This window comes from Lycorma delicatula, chromosome 8 (assembly GCF_047948215.1).
Source record: "Lycorma delicatula isolate Av1 chromosome 8, ASM4794821v1, whole genome shotgun sequence".
NCBI lineage: Eukaryota > Metazoa > Arthropoda > Insecta > Hemiptera > Fulgoridae > Lycorma > Lycorma delicatula.
The window spans coordinates 110,972,579-110,998,656 of NC_134462.1; the positions used below are offsets into that span (position 1 = coordinate 110,972,579).

General features: G+C 31.0%; 2 protein-coding genes across 3 annotated transcripts in view; one reads left to right on the top strand and one right to left on the bottom strand.

The window, feature by feature from the left end:
• Positions 1-9,561, top strand: part of LOC142328952 (uncharacterized) — a 313,857-nt gene extending 304,296 nt beyond the window's left edge. For both annotated transcript variants that reach the window (XM_075373152.1, XM_075373151.1), the window contains exons 11-12: positions 328-445; positions 9,530-9,561. In XM_075373152.1, coding sequence (XP_075229267.1) covers positions 328-335 — 8 coding nt within the window. In that variant the 3' untranslated portion in view covers positions 336-445; positions 9,530-9,561. The remainder of the gene's footprint in view (positions 1-327; positions 446-9,529) is intronic.
• Positions 1-23,504, bottom strand: part of LOC142328953 (gamma-interferon-inducible lysosomal thiol reductase-like protein) — a 59,520-nt gene extending 36,016 nt beyond the window's left edge. The window contains exon 1 of the mRNA XM_075373153.1: positions 23,450-23,504. The gene's annotated coding sequence lies outside the window, so the exon portion shown is untranslated. The remainder of the gene's footprint in view (positions 1-23,449) is intronic.
• Between the last annotated feature and the right edge of the window lie 2,574 nt (positions 23,505-26,078).

The following is a 26,078-nucleotide window of genomic DNA, read 5'->3' on the forward strand; positions in this document are numbered from 1 at the left end:
AATTAAAATATTTTAAATCTGTTTTATTATCCATTACTGTTAACTATACTAAAAGAAGAAGTTGCTGTATTGTGTATTATGTAATGCACAGTGTTGTTTAATGTAATGATTTTTGTTTCGTTTATTTTCTAACCTTTTTTTAAAAAAAAAAATGTTAGAAATGTCAAAAATTCTGATATCTTCAAGATCAAAGTTTTTAAGATTTATATTCACACTTGTAATTCAAGTACTTTATTTTTATTGACATTAATTTTGTCAAAAGATAGTTTGACATATTTATTTATATATAAATTATATTTATTATTTATTTCTTGTCTTTGTTTGCAGGTGATTGATTTTATGTAAAATGGCACTTTCTTTAATGGCTTTCTGTTTATCATTTTTATTATTTTCGTTTTTTCCTGCCATGTTAATGGATCATCCCATTAATAAAGTTCTACTAAAGGTAAGACATATGAAATAATACTATAAAGTGTGTGCTATAAAGTTTGAGTATACCACATACGTCATTAATGTATAATGTAATAATGGAAATAAATTGTATAATTAATGTATATTAATCTGGCATGTTTTATGACTTGGGCATTGCTAATGAAACATTGGATATCTGTTTAACCATGTACACAAACACACTCATAGAAAGATGTGTGGTCAGGTAGCATCATGAGTCTTAAAGCATAGAGGATACCTAGAGCCTAAAGCGTAGAGGCATACCTAGAGCAAATATTTGTTGAGATATTACTGTTGCTACCCTAAGACGCTCACATCAAGTAACCAGTAAATGATTTATTGAAATGATTCCATATTTCTTCTTCTCTCCTAAACCTCAAAGGTTGGTGTTCTGTATATTTTATCTCATTCTGTGTTTATCCTCTTTATGATCTTGTATTTTCTTCTCTCCTTGATCTCATCCATGTATTCCTGTTGTGGTCTTTCCCTCCTCATTATTCCTTTCATTCTATGCCCAAGAAAATTTTTAAATCAGATTGAATCTTATGAGATGGAATCATATTGTTTCACCTTTTAATTATTTTTAAAGGAATGATCACATTTTATTCATTCTCAAAAGTACATCTCCATTATTCATATCCATGGAATCTTCAGAACTCTCCTCCAGCAATGTATCTAAAAAACCTAAGCCTTTTTGTTTTCTAATTTCTACAAGTTTAAATCTCTGATACATAAGTACAAATACTGCTGATTAAACTTTTAATCAAGTGTTTTCTAGTATTTAGAGTATAAAAAGGGAAAATGATAAAAGCAATGAATAAAATCAGAAGTGACAGTAGAACATGAAAAGATATGAATAAGAGAAGATGTGTGTGAGAAAAGTAATGAGATTAGTAATACTGCAAGCAATCTGGCAACGCTGTGTCTACCAGTCTGTGCTAGACCGGTTTATTCATCCCTTCCACATGCTCAGTACGAGTTTCAACTCCATTCAGCCAACACATTATTTTTGACAGCGCCATCAGTGAAGTTGTGTTTTTGTTGTGTTACGAAAATGGAGCATCTGAATTTAGAGCAACATTGTGCAATCAAGTTTTGTGTTAAACTTGGGGAATCTGTGAGTGTGACCTTTGAAAAGTTGAAACATGCCTATGGGGAACATTGCTTATCAAGAGCACAAGTTTTCCGTTGGCAAAAATCATTTTTGGAAGGCCGAGAACACGTTGAAGATCATCCTCGCTCAGGAAGACCTTCAACTTCAAAATCTGACGAAAATGTTGAGCATGTGAGGGTTCTTGTGAGATCAGACAGTCGTTTAACAATAAGGATGATGAGTGAACAGTTAAATTTAAACACCTTCAGTGTACATCAAATTTTGACAGACTATTTGGACATGTGAAATTGGTGCTGAAAAACCTCACAATGGAACAGAAGAGCAATCAAAGAAACGTGTGCGTTGATCTTCTTGAGAGGATTGACAATGACCAAGAACCTTCAATTGTGTGATCACAGGTGATGAATCCTGGATATTTGAATATGATCCTGAAACAAAGCAGCAAAGCGAAGAGTGGCACACTCCGTCATCTCCTCGACTGAAAAAATGTCAAATGAGCAAATCAAAGATCAAAATCTTTGTGATTTGCTTTTTTGACAGTATGGGTATTGTGCCTAAAGAATTTGTTCCTCCAGAACAAACTGTCACCAAGTGTTTTACAAAAGTGTTCTTGAAAGGCTCAGGAAAAGAGTGATTTGCATGAGACCAGACATTGCAGACAAGTGGATGCTTCATCATGACAATGCAAGGGATAATATTGTTGTTTGAAAAAATAAAAACTTCGGTAAGTAAAAAAGCCAGTCTCATTACTTTTCTCACACACCTTGTATAATAGAAGATATGAATTGTCATTTGCTGCATTATTTGGCCTATTAGACAGTCTAATATTTTTCTGGGTAACTCACATGTCAACAAAGCAATAAAATTGTTGGTAAAAAAAATTAAAAATTAAAATATTTTGAAAACTTGAAAAATTTAACCAAAATTAATCAGAATGAATGTTAGTTTAGAATGTGTAAAGTTTTATTTATATACTTTTACAAAAAAAAAAAAACTGATGCCTTATAACAGCTGCTGATGGATGATAATGAGTTTTGTAGCGTTTGAAAAATGCCATGCTTGAGTAGGACTTGAACCCAGATCCTATGTATAAAAAGCAAAGACACAGTCATGGAGATCGGGAATGGACTGACCTTTTCAGAAAATCTTTACGTAGAAAAAACCTAGCTTTACTACTTTAAAAAAGTATTTTGCACTTGTTTTTGAAAGCACAGTCACCAACAGAACAGAATATGTGATTAGAATATAAAAAAAATTATAAGTTCTAAAAGATATTGCGAATGATCTGCCTCCTCTATGTTATAGCTCAATATAAATCCTATATTTTGTATTTATGTTAAATAAACTTAACTCATACCAGACTATCTTTACCTCAATTCTACAGACTTCTGATTTTAGATAGACTCACCCAAAATAATTTGTAAAATCAAGGTTTTTCTTTATTTTGTAACTCAATATAATACTTTGGCTTTTGAAAAAGAGTCTTATTGTCTATTCCATGCCATTTTTTATTGCCTTATTGCTTCCATTGCTATTTAAAAATCTTTTTCTTTCATTTTAAAAGACAATCAAAAGATTTCTTTTACAAAAACAATATTACTCTAACAATGAATTTTTAAATAATAATTTAGAGAAAAAAACCTGAATTTTCTGTCTGTTTAATATATACATACATTTATGCTCAAACAACTTTCATGAACCCCTTCTGAATTGTAATTTATTTTGTAGTTATTTTTTATATTTGGTATTTTTATGTGATTATCTTAATATTATTTCATGTAGTTATATTTTAAATAATAAATATGGACTTTAATTAGATCTGTTTTTTATAATTTGTTTTTTTATGATTGTGCTCATATCAAGTTGTTGTGCCGTACTTTCTCTTGATCCATCCAGGCAAATGTTTGGTAGTTCCATTTTTATCTTTGGAGTTGCATATCTACTTTCCTGGCATGATTTGAGAACTTCAATGTCCCAATCAGAATAAAGAATTTCTTTATAACTAACATGTCACTCTTGATTTATGAGAATAAAGCAATTTAATAAATTTTAAAAAGGAAACAATTGCTATTTTCAGTTAATTGTAGGATGTTTTAACTATTTAGGACTCATTTCAAATAATCTGTGTCAGAGGTATACTTCCAACACACACTGTTGACGACATTTCATTTCCAGTAAGATTATATCTGTTTAATATCTTGAATTTTCCATGAAATTAAAAATAAAATATGTTTTAGTAGTCTTCATAAAATGAACTCTTAAAATATGTATGATTTATGATTTTTTTTGTCTTCAGTCATTTGACTGGTTTGATGCAGCTCTCCAAGATTCCCTATTCAGTGCTAGTCATTTCATTTCGTATACCCTACATCCTACATCCCTAACAATTTGTTTTACATATTCCAAACATTGCCTGCCTACACAGTTTTTTCCTTCTGCCTGTCTCCAATATTAAAGCGATTATTCCAGGATACCTTAATATGTGGCCTATAAAGGTCTGTCTCTTCTTTTAGCTATATTTTTCCAAATGCTTCTTTCTTCATCTATTTGCCACAACACCTCTTCATTTGTCACTTTATCCACCCTTTTGATTTTTAACATTCTCCTATAGCACCACATCTTTTCTTCTCAGATACTCCAATTGTCCCAAGTTTCACTTCCATATAAAGCGACACTCCAAACATATACTTTCAAAAATCTTTTCCTGACATTTATATGAAAATGCAGAGAGCTACATTTTCTTGGGAAAAAAAGCAGCTGTAGTTTTCCATTGCTTTCAGCTGCACAGTACTCAGAAGAGGACTGAGTGATGTTGATATGGCCGTTTAAGTCGTCCTGACCTACGCCCTTAACAACTACTGAAAGAGCTGCTGCCCTCTTTCAGGAATCATAAAGGCAGTTATAAATCTCCCTATGTGAATCATGAGAACTGCCGTTGGTGAGGGGGCTTGAGTGCTCAGTGATACAGAGTAGCTAGACCGAAGGTGGAACCATATCAGAGAGGTATCTGTTGAGAGCTAGACTAAGGAATGATTCATGAAAGAGGGCAGCTCTTTCAGTTGTTAAAGGCATAGGACTTAAATAGCCATATCAACATTTCTCATTTTTCTGAGTACTACGCAACTGAAAGCAATGGAAAACTACCTCTGTTTTTTTTTTTTTAAGAAAGTATAGCTCTGCATTTTCATGTAACAAATATGGAGGTGCCTTCCTTGGTAAAATATTCCGAAGGTAAACTAGTCCCCCGTTTTGATCTCCAGATGGAGACTAATAAGGAAGGGGTCACCAGAAAATTAAAAAATAGCATTCTACAAGTCTGAGCATGGAATATTAGAAGTCTAAAAAAGGTTGGTAGGTTAGAAAACTTAAAAAGGGAAATGGATAAGTTAAATGTAGGTGTAGTAGAAATTAGTGAGGTTCAGTGGGAAGAAGAAAATTACTTTTGGTCAAGTGATTTTAGTAAAATTAACTTAACTTCAAATAAAAGACAAGCAGGAGTAGGTTTTGTAATAAACAAGAAGATAGGGAAGAGAATAAACTATTTCAAAATGCTTAGTGATAGAATCATTGCAATAAGGATAAAATCAAAACCTAAGCTGACAATGATTGTATAGCTTGTATAGCTGACCATCATTATCACCTAAGATGATAATGATGAGGTAGAATTTATATACAAAGAAATTGACAAACCAATTAAACACATAAAAGGGGATGAAAATTTAATAATAGTTGGAGACTGGAAAGCAAGCAATCGAAAAGGCAAGGAAGGAAATATATTGGGTGAATACGGGCTGGGCAAAAGGAATGAGAGAGGGGACCAACTCATTGAGTTTTGCATGAAGTATAATTTAGTAATTGCCAACAACCAGTTTAAAAATCATAATAGAAGAATATGCACAAAAAGCCAGGTGATAGTGCAAGGTATCAGATAGACTGTATCATGGTTAAAAGATTTAGAAATCAACTCGTCAACTGCAAAGCTTATCCTGGAGCAGACACTGTTAGTGACCATAATTTATTGATAATGAAATTTAGATTGGGGTTTAACAACCTTAAGAAAAGGTGTCAGTGGATTAAAGAAAAATGTTCAGAAGTGGAAAGAGAAATGATCATTGGTAAAATAGACAGAGCATACTGGTAAGTTAAGGAGAATTTTGTGGTACATAAATTAAAATCTAATAATGTGTTAAACAAAGATGGTACACCGATTTATAATACGAAAGGTAAAGTCGACAGGTAGGTGGACTATATTGAAGAGTTATACGGAGGAAATGAATTAGAAAATGGTGTTATAGAGGAAGAAGAGGTTGAAAAGGGAGATACAATACTGAGATCTGAATTTAAGACAGCATTAAGAGATTTGAATGGCAGAAAAGCTTCTGGGATAGACAAGGTACCTGCAGAATTACTGCGCAGTGCAAATGAGGAAGCAATAGCTAGATTATACAAACTGGTGTGTAATATGTATGAAAAAGGAGAAGTTCCGTCAGACTTCTTGAAAAGTGTTATAGTCATGATACCAAAGAAAGCAAGAACAGATAAATGTAAGAATACAGAAAAATTAGCTTAACTATTGAAGTATCAAAAATCTTAACTAGAATTCTGTACAAAAGAATTAAGAGTGTGGAAGAAGTTTTAGGAAAAGACCAATTTAGTTCCAGGAAAAGTATAGGGACAAGGGAAGTAATTTTAGTGCTCAGATTAATAGTAGAAGGAAGATTAAAAAAAAACAAATCAAAATACTTGCGTTTATAGACTTAGAAAAGGCATTTGATAATGTCGACTGGAATAAAATGTTCAGCATTTTAAAAAATTTTAGGCTTCAAGTATAGAGATAGAAGAGCAATTGCTAACATTTACAGGAACCAAACTGCAACAGTAATAATCAAAGAACATAAGATAGAAGCAATAATAAAAGAGGGAGTCTTACAGGGATGTTCCCTATCACCATTACTTTTTAATCTTTACACAGAACTAGCAGTTAATGATATTAAAGAACAATTTAGATCTGGAGTAACAGTACAAGGTGAAAAGATTTAAAAGAAACTCTGAATGGCATGGATGAACTCCTTCCTACGCAAGAACTGCTTTCATTTTGTTCTTGTTTATATAAATAAACAAAGTAATGAAATTTAGTAGAAATAATGTAGATGGACCACTGAATATAAAATAGAAAGAGAAAAGATTACGAAGGTTGAAGAATTTTGTTATTTGGGAATTAGAATTACTAAAGATGGATGAAACAGGAGCAATGTAAAATGCCGCATATCACAGCAAAACAAACTTTCAGTCAAAAATATAATTTGCTTACATCAAAAATTAATTTAAACATCAGGAAAACATTTTTGTAAGTATATGTTTGAAGTGTAACTTTATATGGAAATGAAACTTGGACGATCAGAGTACCTGAGAAGAAAAGATTAGAAGCTTTTGAAATATGGTGCTCTAAGAGAATGTTAAAAATCAGATGGGTGGATAAAATGACAAATGAAGAGGTGTTGCGGAAAACTGATGAAGAGAGAAACATTTGGAAAAATATATTTAAAAGAAGAGACAGACTTATAGACCACATATTAAAGCATCCTGGAATAGTCGCTTTAATATTGGAGGGACTTGTAGATGGGAAAAATTGTTCAGGTAGGCAACATTGGAATATGTGAAAGAAATTGTTAGGGATGTTGATTGTAGGTATACTGAATTGAAATGACTGGCACTAGATGAGTAATCTTGGAGAGCTGCATGAAACCAGTCAAGCGACTGAAAACAAAAAAAAATTATGTGTAATTTTATTTTTTTAATTAGATAAATGATGTGTAATTTTATTGTATGTTTTACATAATTTTGTTTGATTTTTATAAAGATTTTTCTTAGATTAATTTATTTATTTAATCTTTTTAGAATGTATTTATTCTTAAAATAATTCTTTGATAGATTTATTAACTATGAATTGTAAAAACAATAAAACAATTCATTTTATGATAATCGTGGTACAGATTTAGTCTGGCTTAGTTGCAATAAATTCATGGATTGCATTATTTCTATTTATATATATATATTCATACAAACTACAAATTATTGATTCATGTATAGTATCGGTTCAAGTTATTTGTTTATATATACAGGGCGTTTCATAATGTTCTTCGGAGTTTCGAAAATTCATTAACAAAAAACTATTTTACTCATAAGAATAAAACAAGTACCGTACGAAAGAGTACTTCAAATAGTTTTTTCCACATATACTAGGCAATTAGTAAACCATTTGCTCGCTAGGTGTTGACAGTAGAGAAAATGGTTGCCACGGGAACCAAGAAGTTGTTTTGTGTATTAGAATTTCACTTGTCAAAGTCAGTAATTTCTGTGCAACGTGCGTTTCGGTTGAAATTTCATAAGGAGCCACCAAGTGACAATTCAATTCGTGCATGGTATAAACAACTCAGTGAAACCGGTTGCTTGTGTAAGCGAAGATCAACTGGTCCTCCATCAGCCTCAGAAGTCAATGTCGGACGTGTGTGTGCAAGTTTCATTCGCAGCCCGTCAAAATCGACTGCGGCTGCAGGCAGAGAATTAGGAATTCCGAAAACAACCGTGTGGAAAGTTCTCCGTAAACGTTTATTATACAAACCGTACCATCTTCAATTAATCCAGCGTCTTTCTGATGGAGATAAAACACGTAGCCACGATTTTTTTTCAGTAACAGGAAAAGATGTTAGATGAAGGTTTTCTAAACAAGATTATTTTCAGCGATGAAGCTACTTTCCATATTAGCGACAAAGTAAACCGTCATAACGTGCGAGTTTGGGGAACACATTCGGGATTCTCCGAATGTAAACGTTTTTTGTGCGATCTCCTGAGGCAGTGTATGGGCCGTTCTTTTTTATGGAAACGATAGAAACTGGCACAATATACCTGGATATGTTACAATTATGGCTTATGCCTCAGCTACTCAACGACTTCATCTTCCAGCAAGATGGTTATCCTGCCCATTTTCATAACGAGGTTCGACAGTACCTTAACACAACATTACCGCGGCGCTGGATAGGACGTGCGTCTGAAGACCAACACATTATGCTGTGGCCACCAAGATCACCAGACCTCACGCCATGTGATTTCTTTCTCTGGGGTTACGTGAAAGATAAGGTGTTTATTCCACCAATGCCGCATGATGTCGCTGAGCTAAAGGATCGCATACTCAATGCAATCAACTCTATGGAAAATGACATGTTAGAACGAGTTTGGCAAGAGCTAGACTTTCTTGTTGATGTGTGCCGTGTCACCAGAGGAGCACATGTTGAACATTTATAGATTTTAACAAAAACTGTTTAACAAAAAAAGTCCCTGCATCACCTCGTACAACTTTCATTTAGGTTAGTGAAATACTTTTTTTGTACTGAATTTTTGTAACTCTTGTAACTCCTAAGAACATTATGAAACGCCCAGTATTATCTACTTAAATTACTTATTTAATTCTACTTAGAATGAACAGTAATTGGGAAAAATAAAAATTTTCAAATATATTGTTGTAGCATTTAAAAAATATTATAAGAATTATTACTAATAAAAATGTTGTTTTATAGACGTAAAAATATTAATTTTTAAACATTACATATTATAATAATAACATTAACATGAGGCAAGCGATGTAAACAAATTTAGCAATTACAAAATTTAACGTATAAATAGGTTAACCAACTTTTAAAATTACTGAGTTGTTAAATTAGTAAGAACATTTTTTTCTTTAAATTTATTTTCATATAACATAATGCTATTCAACAAACTCATCTTTCCATCGTTACGAAATAATATCCACTTTGGATGTAAGTATATTCAAACTGGAAATTACTTTTCTGCAAATATATTTATTATAATAATTACACAATTGTTTATTAAAATGATGTTTACAACACCTTGAGTGGCATCTGAATGTAATTAATTATTAAAGATAACTTTTTAATTCTTTTATTGCAGGTGGATTCATTAAGTGATGAAAAAAATGACACCAACTTTGTGTTTGCATCTATATTCAATGAAAATAGAACTATTCAAAGTGTAAACATTGGTAACACTGATAATAATCATTCTAATAATGAATTAAATAATGCTGACGTGACAGTGACAGTATTTTATGAGTCATTGTGCATAGATAGTATTAGATTGTTTACTGACCAACTGTATTTTGCTTATGCAGAATTAAAAGAGTATATTAATTTAGAATTGGTGCCATATGGTAAAGCTAAGGTTAGTGCATGAAATCTGTCATATAATATTCATTTAGTTAATAATGGCTTTTTGATTTATTTTGTTATATGTTTTATGCTTTTTGATTGTGAGATTAAAGATATTACGATTCCAGAACATTTTGATACTTAAAATTATTTGCAATGTCACTCAAAGAAAGAAGGTGTTTGTGTTTTAAATCTGTTTACTGATGTGCTTACGGATATACAATATTTTTTCTTTTTCCGTCTTGTACGTACACAAATAAATCAGAAGGTTTTCCAATGCAAAAGCAGGCCACATACAACTGTCTGTGTGAGAAGCATGGATTTTCCAAATTTAGTCCGCAAACTTGCAACGATTGTCTGTGTTTTGTTTATGGTCATTGCAAATGTGAGTCGCACCACAAACTGCAAATGTTTGAATTCGAATGGCATATTTGTCAGAATCAGTGGGATGCGTGGCAACAGTACACCTTCTTTAAATATTCCATTTAAAATTGTAGCTTCGATGATATTGTTCATCATCTTTTTCACTGAAAGCCTGGTACCATTGCAACCGTGGTGGGTTGATGTTTCAGAGAAGAATGATAGGCATACCAATTTTCAATGTTAAAACCTGCAGTGGCATACCTAGCAAATTAAGTGAATTAAGAATTCAGTTGAATAATTGGCAACTTCGTCTTGATTAATTACAGTATCGATGGACTTATACGTTGTCGCTTCACCTGGTATTTCATTTCGAATGCTGAAATTGATGGCATTGATATCATAATTTTTGGCAGCTAATGTAGCACGTACACTGGCCACTGATGATTTTTGTAATTCCATGTGATATTTTGGAAAACTCGGTGAATCACTTCATCTGTGGTTGCTGTGATTTTATAGATTGATTTTTAGATTGATTGTGTCTTTATAGATTGTCTGTTGACAATGTGATACATTTTGTTGATTCATCGATTGCCATTTTCCCATTCCCAATATTCAACAACTGTTTAGCGAAACATTCAGCAGATGCATCATGTTGTAGTTGTACACACATATTGGTCTTCAAAGTCAATTTTTGTACTTGCCATAAAACTGATGATTTGAGACGGACGTGCATTAAGTTCATTAGTGAATGTTGAACGTGATATAACTAATAGAGTTTGTCAAAAATCACCAGACAATAAAATGAGTGCACCTCCAAAGGGCTGTTCATTTCCTCTTAAATCTTTTAGTGTTCAATGAAGCGCTTCCAACAATTTTTGTGTGCCATTGTACATTCGTCCAGTATAATGACATGATTTGAGTAATTTACCCATTCTAGAATTTTAGTGATATTGCATGTTTGTGTCTCAGGATTTGTATATTCAATGGCAATTTCAGTGCTGAATGAGATAACTATAATTATTTTTATCCGAAATAAAAGATATCTCTAATTAAATAATAGTTTCAAATTATTTAGAAATATTAACCAAAATTTTATTACAATCCAAGTCAGATTACTTTTATCATCTGTATTTTGGACATGAAAATTAGAAAAAATCCTTCTGCGTAAATTAAAGAGAGGAGAAAAAATATTACACATAAAAGCAGTATCTACTTCATTTTATCATAGTTATCGCTTTAATACTGAAATTAATCTATTAGGTGCCAACCATAATGGTTTTAGGGAATCCCACATGAGGCATAAATTATAGTTGAAAATAAATATGCCATTTTAACAGAAAAAAATTGAACAAAAAGTATCCCATGCTTGATCTTTTACCGAACATGAGAAACTTTTTCCTGCTTCCAAGTTCACTTAGTCGCTGGCCTCTGTGGCATGAGTGGTAGCATCTCGGCCTTTCACCCGGAGGTCCTGGGTTCGAATCCCGGTAGGCATGGCATTTTTCACACACATTATTTTCATACAAAACATTCATCTCATCCTCTGCGGAATGAATTGTTTGACTGTGGACCTGGAGGTAAAACAAACCAAAAAAAAAGAAGAAATATTACACTTAGCCAGACATGAAGTTGATATTTGTGTGCCAACCCTACTAAGGCATTCAAAATTCAGCCCTAAAGGTGACAGTGTGCTTCTGTACAGTCTATTTACCCTACAAGTCATGTTTACATAGTTTGGACTTCTTTTTATTTTCCCAAAAGATTTTTGGATCTTTCGCTCAGTCGTTTCCTTTCTTTAATCTATTCAGGTATATACTTTTCTTTCTTTTCTCTAGAAACCTTTGTCTTTCTTGAAATTCATCTCTGTCTTCAATCAAATCTTTAGAGATGATCAGTATTTTTAAATCTTTTTCTATTTCTTTAGATCGTGTGGTCTTATGGTTCTGTTTTCTTAAATATCAAATATTTCTTTTGTCAGTCTGTTATTCATTCTTTATAAATATCCATAAAATCTCAATCTTCTTTTTTGGATAAAATCCCCAATTTTTTCTTTATCTTTATAAATTTATTTTCCACTTTTCAATTTATAAATTCCATCTTCATAATTTGGTTCTTATATTTTTCTTAGAATTATTTTCTTTATTTTTGTTATTTTGTTGTTCTGAGACTAAATATTTTATAGCATATGGTGGTACATTATATATGTTGCAGAGTAAATAATTCTGGTAGTACTAGAGATTTATATTGCCTTAATGTTGAGTAATATGACAGGAATTTTTTGTTGTAAATGTTCGTGAGATGATAGGTGATTTGTGTTTTTTATGCCAATTACATTTGGTGTAATGATTTCTCTCAAATATTTAAATTTTTGGATTCTACACAGTTCTCTGAAAGTTCCGGAAGTAAATTTCTGTACGTGGTAGAAGCAGCGCCATCTTTCAGACAACCAAGGAACTATGTAGTACGATGTCTGCCGAGTGTGTGTACAAAATTTCATCACGTTTCGTCACTCCAATCTCAAGCTATATTCGGCTGCGTACGTTGTGTTCATATGACCTTGTGCGAGCTCGCGACATGAAACCGAAAAGGACGATAAAATTTTGTGTTGGATTTCAAAAATCTTTCGTTGAAACTTATTCTATGATACAGCAAGCATTCGCTGTTGAAGCCGCATATCGTTCTACAACATACACATGGTGGAAGCGGTTTAAAGACGGTGGAGTCGTTGGATGACGACGAACGAAGCGGGAGGCCGTCAACAGCTGTTCACAACGAAAACGTTACGGTAGTGCGGGCGCTCCTGTTCGAACCACCTCATCTTATCCTTTGGCCCATAGCAGAAGAACTAAACATCGGTAAAGACGCGGTACGTACAATTCCAACAGAAAAAATGAACCGCCGAAAGGTGTGCTCTCGTTTTGTTCCACACCTTTTGACGAAGAACAAAAACAGGTGCGTCTTACTTGCGCTCAAGCCTTCGTTGAAACTGCCGATAGCGATCGGAATTTTTGGCAAACAATTGTAACTGGGGATGAAAGGTGGTGCTTCATGTATAATCTGCAAATGACGCGTCAATCCGCTACTTGGTTAAGTCCTAGAGCACAAAGATCGGCGGCAAAAATCAAGGTGAAAACGATGTTGATTGAATTCTTCGACTCGAAGGGCCGATTCATCATGAATTTGCCCCAACCGGTCAAACCGTGCGTGAATTCTAAAGTCTATTTGGAAGTAATTAAACACTTTATGCGTCGCTTTCGTCGAATCCGGCTCGAGTACCGGAGTCCGGGCAGTTGGACTTTCTTGCACGACAATGCAACAGTTGCACACATGGCAACAGTTTTGACACGTTATTACGCCGCAAATCAAATCGTCATTTTATTCCACCCGACTTGGCTCCAGCAGACTATTTTCTGTTCCCGAAACTCAAGTTGAAGATGAAAGGCCCTTTTTCCACGACATTCCAACCATTCAAAGGGCTTGCACCAAGCAGTAGTAGAAGGCGATCCCACAAAGTGATTTCTCCAAAGTGTTTGACGGGCTCTACCGGCGCTGCAACGAATGCGGCCGGTACCGTCTACATAGAAGAGTTTTATGTAGAAGGCTGGTGTGAGTAAATAAGTTTTATCTTTAAATCTGTATTTTTATTTAATTTAGTTTGGGAACTTTTCAGACATACTACGTATTTAATTTGTTTTAAGTCATTTAAAACCATTCCTGTTTTGTCAAAGGAAATTTCAGTATCATATGCCAAGGCTAATTGTGGTATTTATAAATTTCATTTTTTTATTTTCAAAAAAGTTTAATTTTTAGTTCTTTTTCATTCTCTTACAACTTTTCTAGGGCACAATTAAAGCGTATTGGTGACAGTCCATCTCCTTGTTTGGCTTCACTTTTAGTTTCAAATGATTCTGAAAGTTGGAAAGTTGAAACTGATTAAAAACAGAAAACAGATTATGTATTGTTAAACAGCTGTTCAAATTGAATAAAACAAGTTTATAATTATTCATAACCATGAATAATTATCTAACTGACTTTAATATTCTAGTTCTAATTATCATCTGTTTTTAATCATTTTTACAAGCTATTTTATAATGAATAAAAATGTTTATCTGAAATTGATGTTTTTATTTGAAAGCCGCTATTTTGTTTTTATAAATTATATAAGATTGAAATTTTCATAGAAAATTTTTAGAACCTTCATTAAAAGGTCTGTAAAATTTCAGTAGAATTGATGTAGGAGTAGGTGAGTTTATATTAAGCCAAAAGCCATGCCATGGGACAGTCTGTGTATTAAATTAGTTATTTCAGTTTAAACTATTAAATCCTATAGTTTATTTTATTTTAATTTTATTTTCATCAATTTATATTTTTGTTTATATTTGTAAATGTAATATTTCTCATGTAATACTCATTTTTTTATCATTATCCAAATCTTCCAAAATATGCCTCTTTTGGTTTTTGTAAGTGGTTTTTGTAAGCTGTGTAAAGTTCTGTAAATCTTTTTTAAATGATCTGTTGGTCTTACCATTAGAAATATTATTATATCCATTGCATGTAATTTTCTATTCTTCTTAAATCTGTGATCATTATTTAGTTTATTTGCTTTTTTATATTTATTTTTATCACTATTAATATTTTCTGTTATTTATTTGTATAGTTTTCCTGCTGTTTTATTTTTGTATAATTATCATTGTATTATTCTTTTTATAAATTTTTATTAAAACCATTAAATATTGCTATTTGTTTTATTTTATCTATTTCTTTTTTGAGTGTATTTCTATTGTTTTTTTTTTCTTTGAACAGAGTAGCACTAAATATCATGTTTTTATAGGTATTAATTATCATAAGTTATTAGAATTTAAATGTTCTGTAATATTATTTTGTATTAATATCTAAAAGATATATTTTTCTGTTATTCTCCATTTTATATGAATTATTCTCCATTTCATATGAAAATTTGAAAATCTTATCGTAATTGTTAAGTTTATTTAAAATGATCATTATTTATAGTTGGGTATCACTAAATATGTGGGCTGTCCAAAAAGTAACTTATATTTTGAAATAAAAAACCAACCAATCAATTAAAAAAAAGAAATTTTATTATATGTTAACTATTTTTCTTTGTAGTCATCATTTAAATTGAGTCACTTATCATAACAATGCACAAGCTTCAATTCCTTGTCTGTAGAAATCTGCCGTAGTTTTATGCAGTAAACTTGTGACATCAGTCACAAGCCTACACCAACCACTGCGGTCCTCATCATGAACATTGGTGCAGCCATTTTTAAACTGAATGCACCACTGCCTCTCCAGTTTTACTCATTACATCTCCATACACCTCACAAAGTTGCTGATGATTGCTGATGAATATCAATTGGTTTGAGATTTTTTGCCAGTGATGGCAGCTCTATCCCCACCCATCTCCACATTAGGCATATTTGGCTACTGACATTAAGCTTAAGGTTACGTATGTACAAGGATAAAGAACGAATTAAAGAAAAAAGAACTCATTATATTAAATGTTATCGATAATATCAAGTGGAAATAGGGGGTGCTGCAGTTCCACCCCCCCCCCCTCGAGCCTCCACTGGCCATTGGTATTTTATTTTATTTAAAACTCTTGAATTTTCAATATTTTAATCCCCAAGATGTTTCAGTCATAGAACCATCTAGTTGTGAGAATTCAGTTTGTTGATTTATCAGAAATTCCAACCTTATTTGAACTATAAAATAAAATATACGTCTATTCCTCAACAACAATCAATCCAAGTCAGTTGATTATTATTAATTTAATATTAAACATTTCTGTCACCTTACTTGAACAACAAAAATATTTAATATTAAAATGTTATATATTTACATTTCTAAAATTGCTGTATGTTTGTGTGTTTCATTAAGTATTTATTAGACCCGCATCAGTAAGTTTTTATTACTATAAAAAATTATCGATTGATGAATCTATTTTTAAGCAACCTAAAATAACAATCATATTGCTAGTCACTTTAGGCTGGATGCGCATCCAAAAAGGAAAACTATAAATACCTCGTATATGACCTGGATCCATCTAAAAAAAATCTGTGTATCGTTCTATTGTAAATAGATGGACTAAGTATTATAAAAAATTTAAGTAAAATTTATGTTAAAAGTATTAACATAAAATTTAAATGCACCTTGTGCAATGTAATGCATAATGTAAATTGTTGCCATTTACAGAAAGTTGTATTCACAAATATCACCCACTATCCCTAAATCATAACATAAAAAGCAATTTTTTACACTTTTTTTATTCCAATTAATAGGGAACTTGTAATTTAGTTCACCGTAATTTTAAAAAGTTTTAATATAAATTTCAGTCATTTACAATATCAGTAGATCATTTACAATTATCTTTATGGTGTATGAGTAACCCTTATTAGTGTATTAACTGATAACCAGGCTGGCTTCTAAATCATTGCCCTTAGGTTTGATTACTGACAAATTTTTAGTACTTTTTCTTCTGTCATTTCATTTGTTTATACTTCACCATTAAAATGCATTTACAAAAACACATCCAAAGTCACTATAAAAACTGTAAAGTTTTTGTAAAATAACATTCATAGTTCATTCACCTCCAAACCTACATAATAATGAAAATTCACTTTTCATGACCATCTTAATAGTTGACAGTACTTACTCATCTTAATATTTCTATATACTCTTTGATAGTAATATTTTTCATGCTTTGCCTTTCTGATAATATTAAAATTAACCATTTTACTTCCAGAATTTATTACTTGTTATAAATTTTTAGAGGTAACTATTTGATATGTCTACAAAGTGTATAAAAATTTTTGTATAGTTCTTTTATATTTTTTTCATTTTGTTTTATAGTTGTGTTGTATTGCATTACAGAGATTTAAGCATATTGTAACTCAGAAATGGAATTATGAATGCCAGCATGGTAAAGAGGAATGTTATTTTAATAAGCTTCATGCATGTGTACTTGATAAAGTAAATGACTATGATTTAGCTGTTAGATTTATAACATGTATTATGAGAGGTAGATTGGATGAAAATTTTGAAGTCCTAAAGCAGGTAATGTTTTAATTTATATTAATTATTATGCAAACAAACACATGAATATATTAAATCTAAAATAAACTTTGGACTGTAATATAAGAGACAAAGACTATAATTCTGATTAGTAAATCTATCCTTAATAATAAATGAAATTTTAATAATATTGATGAATATAATATTTATAGTCAGACTGTTACTAATTTTATTTATACATCAGATTTGTATTCCTCTGGGCTTAAAACCAATAATTACACTAATTTATTTTGTAAGATTTAAATATTCAGCGTTTTAAAAAATTAAATAAGTTTCTTTGTATCAAGTCAGAAAAATTGTAAGTGTTTTTCACAACACTTGTGGATTAATGCAAAGTCCATCTTACCTTTAAGAAATCAAATCTGATTTTTTTTTTTTTTTTTAGAATTATATACATAAAAACAGTGAAGTTTTATTTTGACTCCACTTTTATTTAAGTTTGAGAAAGATTAAACTTCCATGTCATCATACACCTCCTTATTCTTCTGTAAGAGAGTTACTAGCTGCCATTTTGTAAGAGAAAATACTATTAAAAATTGTAACGCATTTGTCATTCCAGCTAGTAGAAGGAAACATTGCTTTAAAATTTAATAAATCAGGAAACTCATTTAGTCTTTTAGTCATTTACTATACCACAAACAGATAAAGTGCCAAAAGATCAAGTTTACATGTTTGCTGCAGTGTGGTGCATATATGTGCCATAATAGGGAGGAGTTGCTGTGTGCTTGTCTTTGTGTAATTCCAGTAGTGCGGATTGATAAGTTATTTAATTTAACTCTCGTGTTGTACAAGTCTCATTGTTGCCATATTGTACTTGACTGTGGATTACGACACATAGTGTGCCATATGTAATGAATATTTTATTTTTCTTTATAAATAAAAGTATTTTTTAAAACAATTTTATAGTCTACGATATCTCTCGGAAAACATGTGAACTAACTCTAGTCGAAACAGTTCTTATATACGTATTCTTATTTAGCATCTTCGTAATCAAGTCAAAATAAATCAATTTATTAATTTGGATTATGTTTATAAGCAAGTGTATAAGCATTTTATGTGAAGTGATTCAGACCCAATTATCTGGAAATAAATGTTATGTTTGCCTAATGTTTATATTATTAAAATGTGCATTTGAATGAATGTTTTTTTTTAAACAAAAATATTTCATTTAGGAATAATAAGTTGACAAATCAAAATTGTGAGTAATCGATTAGGTGACGTAATATAATTAATTTAATTTATTAATAAAAACCAGCATTTATAAGATTTAAGTAATATTATGAATGTCTTATTGAATAAGTTATTGAACAAATTATGATAAAAGTATACGAAAAGGAAATAAAAAAATTGTCAGAAAGAGGTTAAAAAACAATGTGATATGCAGTACGGCACAAATGTATACCGAACAAAAATCCAAAGTCAAGTTTTTCAGCATATAGAGTAAATCCATATAAAAACTATGCACACAGTACAAAGCCTCAGGACGGGCCACTATTCACCGTAAAACATAGTGGGTAATTTACTATACAGCATCATAGTTGCCTGTACAGCAAGGTCGTTTGGTTAAATTCCCTATTTTATCTGTCGCAGCAAACATGTGAAAATAGGATTTCACTTTGTTCAGTCAATAAATTTCTCGGAAACTGTGTTTTTCAAATTTCTTATGAGATCAACATATAATACGTGACAATTTTAATGTTATTCTTACAGATAAATCCACCCTTGAGATGAATGAGTTGTTAGCTCATTTGAGTTACCAAGGCTAAATTTCTGAAAACGGATAAAACTATATACATTTCTGCCAGCTGTATTAATAAGATTTTCACAATTTATCAGTAGACACGTTTACTTTGTTTTACATAGATAATGGTCTTTCGGATCACAACTGCCAAGTTGCAAAAAGCTTCATTTATATGTTCTTCTGTTACTCTTATAATGATTATAATAAATCATTCTTGTAAAAAAGAGATCATTTAATGTTAAATATGTTTATTATTAACTATTATATTAATATTTCTTCATTCATAGTTAGAACATTTCAATATAGGCATCATAAAACATAACACTACCTGTATTGTAACTAATAAAATAGTTGCATAAAACAGCTCCAACTTCATCGCCTGGACATGACATGTGTGTTGTAAAAACAAATATATATTATATTTTATGTCTCAATTAAAATACTAAGATTTCAAACTGCTACACAGTAATTGGCATGAATAGTTGATACACACTACTGTAATTTAAATTGAGTATAAACAAACGGCCCTAAGAAATCATAATATATAAGATAAAAATATTTCATCATCCTCTAGAATAGTTCAAGCGTTAGCCTCCAGCTTAAACTTGCAACGTAATTCTGCATAACAGATACATACCACTAGGATGTGGTGCACTGCCAGTCAGCAGTCGCAGCGAGCACAAACTATGCATCTGTTTGCGTCATCAGATATCCAGGGGTGAGCCTAGTGTAGCCTATTTGCAAATGGCAGATAATAACCTCCTCCCCTCTTGATGGTTAATTCTGCATCAGGAGTTCCATACTGAAACAATTCTTAATTGGGCGAAGTTTGTTATTCATGAAAGTATCCCATTCACTTTGCCAATCATAATGTACCACCCTCTTCAGGAAACAGAAACAGACAAGATCATTATAAGCGACACGATCGGTGAAAGTAGGCTGGAAACAAGCCTCCTTTGCTGCACTATCTGCGTGCTCATTGCCTGAAATTCCTATATGGCTGGGATCAATCAGAAGCTCACTGTTGTATTCCTTGTCTCACAAGGTGTCTATAGTACACGTCATTAATCATCTGTAGGGCACTCATGAAATCTGAGCAAACAAGAACATGTTAATATTTTGGGCAAATTATTTATTAGGCCTTCTTAATGGCATACTGTTCTGCAACTAAAATACAGAGGGAAGGCCAAACATGTAAACTACTTAATTTTGTAAACTACTTAAAACCAAAATAAATTTGGTTCTCTAATTTGCCAGTAAGATAATAAAAAAATCTGAATACAAATCCTAATATTAATCCACAGATCTTATGTGCATTTGGTTGGTGTGGGAATACACTCATGTTTTATTGTACTTCTTTTTTTCAGTGTAGAATCTGTTTTAATACAATAAATATGTCAGATATATTTAATTGTACCAATTCTTCAGAAGGAGAAGCTTTACTTGCTCAACATGCTGAAAAAACTGAAAAATATTATCAAGTTAAAAATTATGTACCGACATTATTGTTTAATGACGTAAGTTTGTATATATTGATATTTTAATTTTTGCACATTTCATATTTTACATATTGCATTCATATCATGTTACATATCAAAATATTTTATATCAAAGATACACTGAATGACCTGTCAGAACTTTGATTTTACAGTATTTGATATACATACATATTATATTTGAGTTTGTCCAGAGTTATAATGTCTGAATAGGTCGCATGAATTTCATTGAGGCTAAATACCATAAATTGTTTGTTCTAATTGGTTCATAATAATACATTATATAGGCCACATCTTCATAAGGTATAAATGTAAAAATAACATAAGATAAATAATAAATATAATTAAATTCCAGATAATTATTTAAATACAATCGCGTGAGATAATGATATGGTAAGTACATCAAATTTTAAAAATTGCAACAAAGTAATTCACAATTCAGATAGCATTATTGAAAATTATTTTGGGGCATTTTTTTTGTACATATTAAATGGAATTTAGAAAAATAGAGGGTCTTTTTATTACCTTTAATTAGTATTTTATTTATCTAAAAATTCATCAACTGAGCAATATTGTTTCCATAAAAGAAAATGTTTTAATTGTATATTAAATAAATTGGTTAGAAGATTTTTCAAATAATTCAGTAATTTATTAAAAATAGGAATGGAAGCATAATAAGGCCTTTTCTCATAAGCTGAAGTATCGTGTAGAGACATATGAAAATAGTTCAATTGTCTGGCTTGGTAGTGATAGATATTATTAATTTTTAAGAAGTGAATTTAAGCTGTTAAAAAATTGCTATCAAGTAGATTTTTTGGATAAGCTAGTGTTAGCTAAACATTTCAGCTTTCATGTTAGAAAATGAAGAATATACCACCAATAAAATATTTTCATTAAAATAGTTTCAGGTGATTCATAATCTGTATTGCTTATTTTTTGCAATACAGTTTATAAAACATAGTTTGGGATGTTAATGTAAATAAACCCTTGTTTAATACGTAAATAAATAAACTATTCTGGTAGGTTAATATACATTATATAATCACATCAGGAATGGGGTACAATTAATTATATAATAAAAAATAGATGTGATTGAAGTCCATTTTAATTATTTAAAATATAAACACACAGAATAGTGTTAAGGTAAATGAAGATATTAAAATATAAACCTTTTTGAAGATGTCTCAAAAATTCTTCTTCATACAAGAACTTTTATGCTGAAGATAAGAGTAAGAACAATAAATTTTATAAGATTTACCGAATATTTAGATGTTTTAGGAGATGAAGCACAAGATATTCAATAAATGATTTCAAATAAGAGAACATTAGACAGAATATGGTCTATTTATATGAAACTGTGCTATATAAATTACATTATGTATGATCATTAAACAGAACATTTAGTAAATAGAAACAGTTGTTTTGGAGATGGAGTTAAACCTAAATAATTATGTTTGGAGTGTACTTTTGTGAAGATATGAAACATAGACGGATACTAAGAAAAAGGGGGGAAAGCTGCATTTGAAATTTGGGATGAAGGAAATTGGAGAAGGTTAATTAGACTGACACAATGAAAAATAAAGAAGTAATGACTGTAAATGAGAATAAAAGCTTAGAACAAGTTTTTTGGCTGAAAAATAGCATGAGAATAGAGAGAGCTGATTAAAATAGTGCTAGAAGGACCAGTAGAAGATGCAAAAAAGAGTAAAAATTATAGACAAACTGAAAGAAAAGACAGTTCTCAGGAACTCAAAACTTTGGTTGGAAATAGTATGGTGTAAAGGCAGACATAGAGCACAGAATCTGATTCAAGGAAGACAACCATATGATGATAATAAAAGTAAGTTTTTATTCTTTGAAAACATAGAATGTAATTACTATTTTTGTGTAGTAATATTAATACTAGTAATACTATTTTATATAATACTATTTTATAATATATTATAATAATATATTTTATAATATATTAATACTATTTTCTTTATGTAATGTTTATTCTTAAAATATAATAAATTTTACTGAAAAAATAAATTAATAAAATCCATTTAATATTGACCTATAAGTGAGTTTCTGTTGGATCTCTAGCCATGTGGGAATTCCGGGTAATGAACATGCAGATTCTGCTGCTAAAGATGCATGTAGTCAACCTTCCTTCATCACTCGTCTTACTACTTCTGACTTTATTAATTGTATAAAACTCTCTTTGAGCAAAGTGACAAGGTAACTGGACTGCTACACAAACACCGGCACAAACACCAATCACTCACAAGTATATGATATCAGCAGAAAACGCACCACTATGTGTACAATGCAACTGCTGCTTGACTGTGCATATCCTTATGGATCAAATACATTATGTGGTCTTGCATCGTAAATTTAAATTGCCCAGAAACATTTCTCAAATCCCGGGCATTGATAAGCAAGTTTTAGATCGGGTGTTGCTTTTTCTACAAAATGTTAATATTCCACACAAAATTTAATATTGTGGTGTATATATTTTGTTCTGGTGTTGAGTTATTTTAACTTATTTATTTATTCTGTTATCGGAGAAGGGACACTTTACACACCCTCAGACTTATTAAATTTTATTTATGTTTATATTTATATACATATATTTTTTTTTGTATTTATTTTTGTGTTTTTTTTAATAAATTTATCTTAATATTAAGATCCTGACTGCGATAGTTGTAAGTTTTTGGTGGCATTAGTTGTAAGTTTTTAGTGATATTTTATCTATGTTATTAGTTTTAAATTTTAGTTCTTTGTTTTAATATTTTTTATTTTAATCTAGCTTTAGTTTTTACTTTTTTAGGTATTTTTGTTGTAATATGTTTATTTTCTGGGTGATGATAACATGAAAGCGTTCTTTGTCTTTAAAAAAAAAAAATTGACCTATACTGTATTTATTAATAAGATTTATAATCTTGGACATAAGAATTTAATAAATAATATTAGAAGAATATAAATTTACCTTCTTTGTTTGAGCTGAATTGTTGTTAAGACATTATTTCATTACTTATTTATTGAAGAATCTTTACTAATGTTGAAAGAATTTTTATACGGTCTGAACCCATAAAAATGTTGTACGTTATTACAGACCATATAAGTGTTCACTTGTTCTCACTCTATTTATACCAGTATTTTATTTATATATTCTTCTTTGTTATACAATACTGTAAATTGAATTACTGTTGATGAATTAACCTGAGTTCCTGTAGGTTCCAATTAATAATAATAATAATAATACTTTCTTTTCCCAGAAAAGCAATAATTAACAAACATCTTATAGCTTGACATATGTCAGCAGCTGGAAATTGCAGTAGAATATATCATTTTATAAGTTTCAATTACTTTGTCAATAAACAGTTCTTTAACTTTGCTGAAATCAATCCAATAAACAAAGATACAATTCACAAATGCATAACACCTTCTCCTAGACAGCACTCAAACATGCTTTCACTTGTACCACAATCTGAATGTAACCTGCACCAATTTTTGTTACAATCTTTTTCCTTCTATAATATGAATTTATCTAATTATCCTTATGACCATGATAATTATGACAGCCAAATTCTTTGAAAAGTATTAAATTAATCATTAAAAATAATAAAAACAATAACAGCAATAACAAAAGTACTATAATTAAATTATTTTTACTTCCTTGTATGAAGTAAATGAAGTATTGTAATAGCAAAAAATTTAAGGTTTTCAGATTTTAACAGAAATATTCATTTTGACCATCCCCGAGTCCATTTTGACTAGTTTTGGCATGACATCTGTACATGTGTATGTATCTCGCATAACTCAAAAACAATTAGCCATATGATGTTGAAATTTTGGATTTAGGACTGTTGTAACATCTAGTTGTGCACCTGCCCTTTTAATTACAATTGTCTAAACCAAAAGTGTCCAAAAAAACCCAAAATCAAAAAAAAAATTGATTTTGGGCTGTTTCTTAACTGCAGCAATAAGCACCCATTGAAAGATTTTTGACGAACCAACCAAAATAAGTAGTACTTATTTTGGTTGGTTCCAGAGTTATAGTCAAATGAAATTTTAATCACTGAAATATTTGGATTTTAAGAGAAAGGCACATTGGTTCGAAATAAGACTTCATCTCCTTTTTGCTTTTTTTTTTTTTTAATTTAAATATATTGATTTATTAATAATTATTAACCTCTGACTGTAAAAAAAAAAGTTTACAATAAATAATAATTCATAAAATTTTATGAACTTTTCATTTTAAAAAAGTATGTATATGTAATTTAATATGCATACAAACAAGTCAATTGGTGTCTACATCAGATTTTTAAGAACTAAGAAGATTACCGCTGTAATAAAATATAGAACTTACTTTCATAATCTTACATACAGAATATTTTATCTAGCAAGCGTTTAAAAAAATTTTCTATTTCTTCACTATCCTTATGAAAAATATTATTTCTTATAATGTTTGAATTATAAACTAAACAAATAAAAACTGATTCTACTATTCTACTCTTCCTCTCTTACTATGTTATACGAGGGTTATTTTTTTTTCAAGGTCCGATCGGTCACGAAATTAAAGCCACAGTGAAAATAAAAAATTTTTTATTTGTAACAAGTACTTACATAGTTACGCTATTTCCCTACATAGTCGCCACTCCGATTTAGACATTTGTCGTAGCGTGGTACCAACTTTCCAATACTCTTGTCATAGAACAGAGCCGCCTGTGTTTTCAGTCATGTTTTTACGCTGGTCCCAGAACACAGCCATACACTTTCTGTTGGAGAAGGTTCGCTTGAACTATTTTGGTTAACTGGGAGAATGAAAATGCATCCACTCTTTGGATTATTCTTTTCTTTCTTCAGTTTCGAAATGGACCCATATCTCATCCCCTGTGACAATTTTGTTCAAAAATCTTCTCCTTCATTGTGGTAGCGCTGGAGAAACGTTAGAGAGAGGCATCCATTCTCATTGTTTTGTGATGGTCGGACAGCATCTTGGAAACCCATCTCGCACACAGTTTGTGGTACTGAAGTCTCACTCACAATGGTATAGAAAGCTGACTTTGAAATTTCAGGAAACGATCATTCAATACAGAAATTGTGAACCGACAATTTTCTCGAATTGCCTCATCCACTCGCTCAACGAGATCATCGGTTGACACTCGCTTCCTTCCGTGACCGCCTGCATCATGAACATCTGTACGTCCTGCTTTAAAGTCCCTGCACCATTGTCACACGTTGCTGTCACTCATTGAAGTTTCACCATACACATTACTTATTCGTCTATGATAGTTTCAGCTGCATACACCCCTCAGTCTGAAGAAATCGAATTGCCACACACACTTCACACTTTGCAGGAGATGCTAATGTTGTAGACATGTTTACATGCTAGCTGCACGTTCAGAACTAAACGAAGAAGTGACGCTGCGTGATTGAAGGCCATACTAGAGACGCTGCGCAACACATATATGCAAAGGTTCATCCGATTCGTGCGGTTTTTTTTTCCGTCACCGATCAGACCTTGAAAAAAAATAACCCTCATATTTACAGCAATACATTGTGTTCAACAATTATCCCCTTTTAACTTATTACACTCAATAATAAGTTACCTT